Source organism: Lasioglossum baleicum, unplaced genomic scaffold (genome assembly GCF_051020765.1).
Source record: "Lasioglossum baleicum unplaced genomic scaffold, iyLasBale1 scaffold0507, whole genome shotgun sequence".
Classification (NCBI taxonomy): domain Eukaryota; kingdom Metazoa; phylum Arthropoda; class Insecta; order Hymenoptera; family Halictidae; genus Lasioglossum; species Lasioglossum baleicum.
Window position 1 is genome coordinate 32,455 of NW_027469567.1, and position 9,647 is coordinate 42,101.

The following is a 9,647-nucleotide window of genomic DNA, read 5'->3' on the forward strand; positions in this document are numbered from 1 at the left end:
CCCGGAAGGTAAGGTATGCGTTAAGGATTATGACTTTATACCAATTGGTAACGTTCTCAAATGGTTTGACTCTCCTCATTAATATTCATACCGTGAATTAAGGTGTTAATTGTCAATACCGATCGGCGGATTTACTCTCGGAATGCCTGGTTTGACCCCAGGAATCTCAAGAAAATGTGAGGCTATTGAGTTAGCCGTTCGACTGCGAAGAAGGTCGTAACGTTCTCGAACAGTTTGACCCCCGATTTTGCTATACCTGCAACGAAGATAAAGTGTCCGCCTGCTGAAATGTCTACTAATTCCCATCCGTGAACTGTAAGCAATGCACCCCCTACAGAGGGTTGGGCATCTCGAAAGGATAGGAATAAGCCTTCGATAAAGGATTTGACTCTATACGGACAGGTAACGTTCTACAATAGTTTGACTCTAGAGCTTAATATATATAGCGGGAAGTAGGGTTTTTAATGCCAATTCTGTACAGAGCATTCACTCACGTCATATCTCTTTTGACTTTCTGACTCACAGGATGCACGAAGCTACTGACTTAGCTGTTTGAATCTCAAAGCAGATTTTAACTTTTCTAACGGTTTGACCTTCCATCTTGTAATTCATATATGCAGCTAAGGAAGACGTCACTGAAATGAATACTAATTTCATTCTCTGAACACGAACTTATTCTCTCGTTAAAGGCGCTAAGGATCGCGGAAGGTAAGGACTTGGGTAAAACGTTTCTCATTATACCAATTAGAAATGCTCTGAAACGGTTGACGATATACTGTAATATTCAAACCGTGAATACAGGTGTCTATTGCCAAAACTCTTCAGCGGATTTACGCTCGGATTACCTGGAATGGATTTCGGGAAAACAGGATAGGTGGTGCTACTGACACATGCGTTCTACTCTGAAAGAGGGTGGCAACGTTCTCGAACTGTTTGACACTCGATATTCTGATTCATACATGTAATTAAAGCGCCGTCACTAAATTGTATAACAGTGTGTTTCCTTAAACAGGTAGCTATACTTCCGTTAGGGCAGGCTAGCTACACGGACGGTAACACCATCGGTAAAACGTTTGTCTTTATAGCAATAAGTACCGTTCTCAAATGGTTTGATCTTCTACTTTACTATTCAAACCGTGAATTAATGTGCCTGCTGACAATACTGATCAGCGGATTTACTCCTGGAATGCATGGATTGTCTCTCAGAGTCACAGGATAGGTGGAGCTATAGACTGATCCGTTCGATTCCTAAGAAAGTTGAGAACTTTCTCGAACCGTTTGACCCTTTTTCTTCTTATTCATAATGAAATTAAGGTCCCCGCCACTAAAATGTCTACTAATTTCATACTCTGAACACGAAGTCATACCCTCAATGAAGCGGGAGATGTTCGCGGATGGTACGGCCCTGTGTAAACCGCTTGACTTTATATCAATTAGTATCGTTCCCAAACAGTACACATTAAATGAATCCGTTAGTATACATTTTAGTGACTCGCATCTTATTGCCACATATGAATAAGAATTGCGGGTCAAACCTATCAGGAACGTTGCCATGTTCTGTGACACACGAATGGCTAATTCAGTAGCTTCACACATCCTGCGATTCAGAGAGACAAACCAGTTAATCCGAGAGTAAATGCGCTGAAGTGTATTGGCAATACATACCTAAATTCGCGGAATGAATATTAAAATAGAGAGTTACCACTTGTGAGAACGTAACTATTTTGCTATAAAGACATACGTTATACCGAATGCCTCGCCGTCCGATGCGTTAGCCCGCCGTATCTAGAGTATTGCTAAGCGTTAAAGGAAACTCATTAGTATAAATTATAACGACGGCACCTTAAATTCGTGTATGAATTAGAATATTGATGGTTATAACGTGCAAGAATGTTAGCACTGCCGGTGATAATCGAACGGCTAAGTCAATAGCCTCACCTACCCTGCTATTCCGATAGGCAAACCAGGTGTGCCGAGAAACAATCCGCTGCACACTATTGCCAATGGACACCTCAGTTCGCAGCTTGAATATTAACGTACAGCGCCCAGCGATTGAACGTTACCTATTGGTATAATGTCAGAAGCTCTACCGACGGCCCTACCATCCGCGATGCTAACTCGCTGTGTCAAGAATATAACTTGCTGTTCAGTGAAGAAAAATTTGTATACAATCTAGTGACTGGCACTTTAGTTTCATGAATAAACTACAAGATCAAGGGTCAATCGTTTCGACAACGTTACCTCCATGTTTGAGGGTCAAACGGCTAAGTCAATAGATTCAGCTTTCCCGTCATTCTGAGAAACAAACCAGGTTTTTCGGAAGAAAATCTGCTGTGCATTATTGGCATCATACAGCCTATTTCACGGTATAAAAATAACACTCCTGATTCAAATCATTATGGATCGTAACGAATTGGTTCAGAGTAAAATTTTTGCCGAATACCTTGCCTTCCGGGAATGTAACTCGCTGTAGCCAGATTTTGGCTTCATGCTCGGAGAAGCAAGTTAGTATGCACTTCCGGTCTGGGCACCTTAATTTCATGTATCAAGTAAGAGATTGAGTATCAAAACTGTAACGAACCCTACCACTTTCTTTGAGAGTCGAACGGCTAAGTCATTAGCTTTGCAAATCCTGCTATTCCGATAGTTCAATCAGGTAGTACCGGAGTAAATCCGACGAAGGGTATTGGCAATTGACAGCTTAATTCACGGCATTAATATTACTGTAGGGAGTCAAACCGACGGACAACATTACCAATGCGTATAAAGCCATTCCTTGCATCGAATACCATACCATCCGTGAACCTAACCCGGTGTAGCGGGTGTCACGCTTTGTGTTCATGGAATGAAATTAGCAGACACATTAGAAGACGGACACTTTAATTGCATGTATCAATAGGAAGATGGAATATCAAATCATCCGAGAACGATACAACCTCTACTGACAGTAGCATGGTTATGGCAGTAGCTTCTCCTTTCTTGTGATTTCCAGACACAAACCATGAATTCCGGGCGAACATCCGTTGAACAATATTGCCAATAGACACCTTAATTCGTGGTATGAATATTAAAGTAGCGCGGCAAACCGTAGGAGAACTATACCGATTGGTATGACGACAAACTTATTACCGAAACATTACTTTCCGTGAACCTAATCCGCTGTATCGAGGGTATAACTTCGTGTTGGGAGGAACAAATTAGTATACATTTTAATGATGGGAACATTAGTTTCATGTATGAATTGGAAAATCGAATGTCCATACGTTTGCGAGCATTACCACCTTCATTGAGAGTCGAGCGGCTTTGTCAGTAACTAGAACTATGATGCAGTTCCGAGGGACAGACCAGGTATTCCGGAAGTCGATCCACAGTGCAGTATCACCAATGGACACGTCCATTCACGGTATGAATATTACAGTAGAGCTACAAACCGTTGTAAACTTTGCCGATTGTTATTGTGTCTTGCTTCCTCTCAAGGCCTTACATTCCGAGAAACAAACCCGGTGTATAAAGCATATAACTACGTGTTTATTGACGAAAATTTGTATTCGTTTTAGTGACGGACACCTTAATTTCATGCAAGAATTAGAAGATCGAGAGGCAACCTGGTTCAGAACGTTACCATAGCCTTTGAGGATGGAATGGTTAAGCGAATAAATGCACCCGCTCTGTGATTCCGAATGTCAAAGAAGGTATTTCGGGGAAAATTGGTTGAAAAGTATTGACATTTCACACTTCATTTCACGGCTTGTATAATTAAGCAAAGCTCCTAACCATATGAGACCGTCACCCATTTGCACCAGTGCTCAGTGGAACAAATTACTATAAGTTTCATTGACTGGCAGATTAATTTCCCGAATGCATTTGAAGGTCGAGTGTCAAACCGTTCGAAAAGGTTTCCACCTTCGTTGGGAATCGAGCGGTCTTGTCAAAAGAATCACCTATCTTCTGATTTCGAGAGTCAAATAAGGTATTTCGGGAGAAAGTCCGCAGAGAAGGCTTTTGGCAATACACACATTCATTCACGGTTTGTATAGTAAAATAGAGCGTGAAACCGTTTGAGAACGATACCAATTGGTATAAAGTCAAACGTTTTACCGAAGATGTTACCCTCCATGAACCTAATCCCCTGTCTCGACAGTATAACAGCATTCGTCATGAGAGAAACGAATTAGTATACACGTTAGTAACTGGTGCCTTAATTTCATGTATGCATCAGAAGATATACTTTCTAACCAATCGAGAACGTTACAACCTTGTTTGAGAATCCAACGGCTGAGTTAATAGCTTCGGGCACCCTGTGATTCCGTAGAGTCAACCCTGATAATCCAGGTGTAAATTCGCGTAACAGTAAATACGGTATTCAAATAAGCGGGTATTCCAGGAGTATATTCGCTAAACAGTATTGGCAAAAAACACCTCAACTCACTGCATGAATATTAAAGCACGGAATAAAACCGCTGGAGAACGTTACCAGTTGATATAACGTCATGCTCCTCAGCAGATACTTTACCTTCCGAAAATATAACTCGATGTGTCGTGGGTATAACTTCGGGTTCAGGGGAACAAATGAGTAGACGTTTTAGCAGACGGACACCTTAACCTCATGTATTAATTAGAAGATCGAGCATCAATCAGTTCGAGATCGTTGCCACCTTCTTTGAGATTCGTACGGCTAAGTTACTAGCTTCGCCAATCTTGCAATTCCGATATTCAAACCAGGTATCCGGAGAGTCATTCCGCTGAATGGTATTGGCAACAGACACCTTAATTCGTGGCATGAATATTATAGTTGATAGTCAAATCGACGGAGAATATCACGGATTAGTATATGCTACTCCGTTTACGTGTACCTTGCCTTCCTGGAACCTATCCCGCTGCTATGATTGCCTTCATAGTGCCCACGGAAGCAATTCAGTTAATATTATGACAGACGCGCCCCTTATTATCAAATAACAATTAGAAGATCGAGAGTCAAACCGTTCGAGAACGTTGCCACCATCTGCTAGAGACGAACTGCTATGTCAAGAACATCGCTTATCTAGAGATTCGGAGAGTCAAACCAGGTATTCCTGGAGTAAATCCACTGAACTATATTGCCAATTGCCACTATAGTTCTCGGTTTCAACAAGAAAGAAAAGGGTCAAACCGTTTGAGAGCAATGCCAATTTGTATCAAGTCAAACACTTTACCGATGGTCTTAACGTCCTAGAAGCTAATCGGCCGTTCCGTGAGTATAGGTACTTGTTTAGGGAAACACATTAGTATACATTTTAGAGAGGAGCACCTTCATTTCGTGCATGAATTAAAAGACCTAAGGTCAAATCGTTCGAGATCTTTACCACATTCTGTGAGAGATGGACGGCTAAATCAGTAGAGCTTGAACCATCCTGCTATTCCTAGAGTCAAACCAGGTATACCGGGTGTAAATCCGCGGAACAGTGATAGCCACAGATACCTTAATTGACGGTTTGAGTGTTATAGTGTAACATGAAAACGCTTGCGAAATTTACCAGTTTGTTTGAAGTCAAACCTTGTTACGAAGACCTTACTTTCCGAGAAACGAGCCCGCTGAATCGTGAATACAACTTCCTGTACACAGAAGCAAGTTATAGGATATTTTAGTGACAGACACCATAATCTCATGCGCTATATAGAGGATCGAGGGTCAGTCCGTTAGAAAATGATACCACCTTCGGTTCGAGTCGACGGGCAAAGTCAATAGCTTCACCAATGCTGTGATTCCGAGAGACGAACCAGTTATTCCGGAACTAAATCCGCTTATACAGTATTGGCGATATACACCCTACTTCCAATTATGAGTATAAAACTGCAGTGTCAATTCTTTGTCGAACGTTACCCGTTGTTATAGAGTCTACCTTTTCACCGAAGGCCGTAACTTCCGAGAAACTATCCCGCTGTATCGAGAGTATAACTTCATGGTCAGAGAAGTATAATAGTTTAAATTTTAGTGTCGGGCAGCTTAATTTCATCCATGAATCAGAATGTCGAGGGTCAAACCCTGCGATAACGTTATCAACTTCTTTGAAAGGCATAAGGCTAAGTCAATAGCTTCAACTATGCTTGGATTTCGGGAGTCAAACGAGGTATTCCGGGAGTAAATCCGCAGCACAGTATTGGCAATAGACAACTTATTTCACGGTTTTAATATTTATGTAGAGCGTCAATCCGTTGTAGAACATTACCTATTCGTGTAGGGCTAAACATCTTACAGAATGCCTTACCCTCTGAAAAACTTATCAGCTCTAGCGGGAATATGGCACCATGTCCAGTGGTAGGAAGTAGTATACATTTTAGTGACGGCGCCCTTAATTTCATGTGTGAGTTCGAAGATCGAGCGTCAAACCGTTCGAGACCCTAAACTCTTACTTTGAGATTCCAACGGCTAATTCAATAGCTTCACCTATCCTGTGACTCCGAAAGTCAAACGAGATATTCCGGTAGTAAATGCGCTGTACAGAATCGGCAACATATACATTAACTCGCGTAGTGAATATTAAAATACAGCGTCACCCCTTGTGAGACCGTTATTAATTGCAACAAAGTCAAACGTTTTACAGAATACCTTACAATCCGAGAAGCTATCCCGCCGCATTTAAGGTATAGCTACGTGTTTAGGGTGACACATTCGTACACAAATTAGTGACGGAACCATATATTCATGCATAATTCAGAAGATCGAGTGATAGACAGCTCGAGAAGGTTTCCACCTTCTTTGAGAGTCGAATGACTAATTCAACAGCTTCGCCCATCCTGTCATTCCGGGACTGAAGCCTGGTATTCCTGGAGATAGTCCGCTGAACAGTATTGGCCATAGACACCTTCATTCGCGGTATGAATATTACAGTAGACGGTCAATCCGTCGGAGAACAAAACCAATTGTTATACCGTCTTCTTCTTACCGAATACCTACCCATCCGAGAACCTATTTCGCAGTAGCCAGTGTCTTGCTTGTTGTTCGCGGATACAAATTAGTAGACACGTTAGCAGCCGGGCATGACATTTCCATGTATTGGGTTGTCCGGAAAGTTCGTGCCGATTTTCGGTAGGTAGCGTGGGAGACCTACCTGAATATATCACAATTATTGAAAACAAATGACACGTGTACATATTATAATAGAGATAACTTCAGCCATATTTGGAAAAAAGTTTGGTCACGATTCGTTAATTTTTATCAGTTTTGTACGCCTTAGAATATGGTGGTAAATAAGGAGCATTATAGGCACCTAATGCTTTTCTTTTTCCGAATGGGCAAAAATGCCACACAAGCGGCAAATAAGATATGCGCTGTTTATGGCGACGATCCCGTAGCCGAAAGAACTGTGCGTAAGTGGTTTGCACGGTTTAAAGCTGGAAATTTCGACCTTGAAGATCAAGAACTCCCAGGTAGGCCGTCCACCACAGACGAAGATATGGTTAGATCTGAAATCGAGAATAGCACATGCTCAACATTACGTCAATTAGCAGGAATGCTAAATAAATCAAAATCAGCAATCCTCGATCATACTGTGAATCTCGGCTATGTAAACCGTCTTGATGTATGGGTTCAGCACAATTTAACGAAAAAAAATCTGTTGGACCTCGTCTCCATTTGCGACTTGCTTTACAAGCGCAACGAGGAGACGCCATTTCTGAAGCAATTAGTGACGGGGAATGAAATATGGGTAATTCATAAAAATGTTCAGCGTAGAAGGTCCTGGAGAAAGCGTGATGAAACAATTTTAGCCACCCCAAAAGCCGGTCTTCATTCGATGAAGGTAATGCTCTGTATCTGGTGGGACTGGAAAGGAATCCTACATTATGAGCCTTTACCAAATAATGAGGCAATAGATTCGGCAAAGTACTGCTCTCAGTTAGATAAATTGAAGACATCAATTGATCAAAAACGTCCAGAAATTGCGAATAGGAAGGGCGTCGTAATTCATCAGGACAATGCGCGAGCCATGTGTCTTTGAGGGCTCGGCAAAAATTGTTGGAGTTTGGTTGGGATGATTTACCCCATACACCGTATTCGGCACACCTTGCGCCTTCGGTTTTTCACCTTTCCCGATCAATACAAGTTTCCCTTAATGGAGAAACTTTCAACTCATTCTAAAACTCATTTGGACAATTTTTTGCCGAAAAACTTGAGAGGTTCTGGAAGGACGGAATTCGTAAGTTGCATGAAAAATGAAGAAAGGTTGCGAAACAAAATGGTACCTAAATAACTTAATAAATGTATACCAATACTTAAATAGCTGCGTTTTAATTTTCCTAAAAATCGGCACGATCTTTCCGGACAACCCAATATAAATAGCAAAATCGAAAGTCAAACCGTTAAACAAGGATACCATCTTCTTTTGGAGTCGAACGGCTACGTGAATAGCTTCATCTATCCTTTATTCCAAGAGCCAAACCATGTACTCCGGGAGTGAATCCACTGAGAAATAATTAGCATTAGCCACGCTATTTCGCGGTATTAATATTAATGTACAGAGTCAATCCGTTAGAGAACGTTACCAATTGGAATAATGTCAAACGTTTTACTGAATTCCATACACTCCCATAGACTATCGCATTATATCGAGCGTATAGCTTGGTGTTCAGAGGTAGAATTCTGTACACATTTTAGTAATGGGCACGTTAACTTAATGTATAGATTACAAGATAGAGAGTTAAACGTTTGGAGATCGTTACCAATTGCTATAACGTCATACTCCTTACCGAAGACCTTACACCCTGGAAAAGTAACCCGCTGTATCGAGAGTATAGCTTCGTGTCCATGGAAAAAAATTTGCCTTCTCGTCAGTGACGGGCACGTGGAATTGATCTTTGAATTAGTGGATGGAGTTTTGAACGATTAGGGAACGTTACCACCTTCTGTGAGAGACGTACGGCTTAGTCAATAACTTCACGAATCCTGCGATTACAAGCGTCAAACCACGTAATCCTGGAGCAAATCCGCTGACCACAATTGGCAATACACTCGTTAACTCACGGTATGCTGTTAAAGTAGAGGGTCAAGCCGTAGCGATAGCATTACCAATTGGTATATAGTCATTAATTCTATCCCATACCAGTCCATCGAGTACCTAGACAGCTGTAGCGATTGTCTTGCGTAATATTCACTGGATCAAATGAGAAGACATTTTAACAGGCGGACACATTAGTTTCAGGTATAAATAGAAAAACCAACCGTCACACCTTTCGAGAACGATCCCACATTGTTTGAGGGTCCAACGGCTGCGTCAATAGCCTCACCTGTATTTGTGAATCCGTGAGTCAAGTCTGATATTCCAGGAGTAAATCAGCTGATCAGTATTAGTGAGAGACACCATAATTCTCGGTTTTAATATTAAATGTAGATCGTCAAACCGTTTGTGAACGTTACCCATTCGTATAATGTCAAATGTTTTATTGAAGACCTTACCCTTCGAAAAACTAACCGACTGTATCTAGAGAATAACATACTGTTTGGAGAGTCACATTAGCGTACATTATAGTGATGGCACCTTAATTTCATGTAGGAATTAGAAGATCAATGATGGTCAAACCGTTCGAGGCCTTTACCTCCATCGTTGTGGGTGGAACGACTGTGTCAATAGCTTCGCCTACCTTGTGACTCCGAAAGTCAAAGCAAGAATTCC

General features: G+C 41.5%; 1 protein-coding gene across 1 annotated transcript; it reads left to right on the forward strand.

Annotated features, from left to right (window-relative positions):
* Positions 1–3,321: 3,321 nt before the first annotated feature.
* On the forward strand, positions 3,322–7,976 carry LOC143220233 (histone-lysine N-methyltransferase SETMAR-like). The gene is made up of 3 exons (XM_076445925.1): positions 3,322–3,348; positions 7,215–7,347; positions 7,393–7,976. The coding sequence occupies exons 1-3, from the start codon at positions 3,322–3,324 to the stop codon at positions 7,974–7,976; spliced, it is 744 nt and encodes a 247-aa protein (XP_076302040.1).
* The last annotated feature ends 1,671 nt before the right edge of the window (positions 7,977–9,647 follow it).

What these genes read in the sequence shown, in the direction of transcription:
- LOC143220233 (XM_076445925.1), top strand. Translation starts at nt 3,322, where the DNA reads ATGATGCAGTTCCGAGGGACAGACCAG. An exon ending in AGTTCCGAGGGACAGACCAG is followed by an intron (nt 3,349 to 7,214) that starts GTATTCCGGAAG and finishes TGTACGCCTTAG; the next exon opens with AATATGGTGGTAAATAAGGA. An exon ending in CGTAGCCGAAAGAACTGTGC is followed by an intron (nt 7,348 to 7,392) that starts GTAAGTGGTTTG and finishes TCGACCTTGAAG; the next exon opens with ATCAAGAACTCCCAGGTAGG.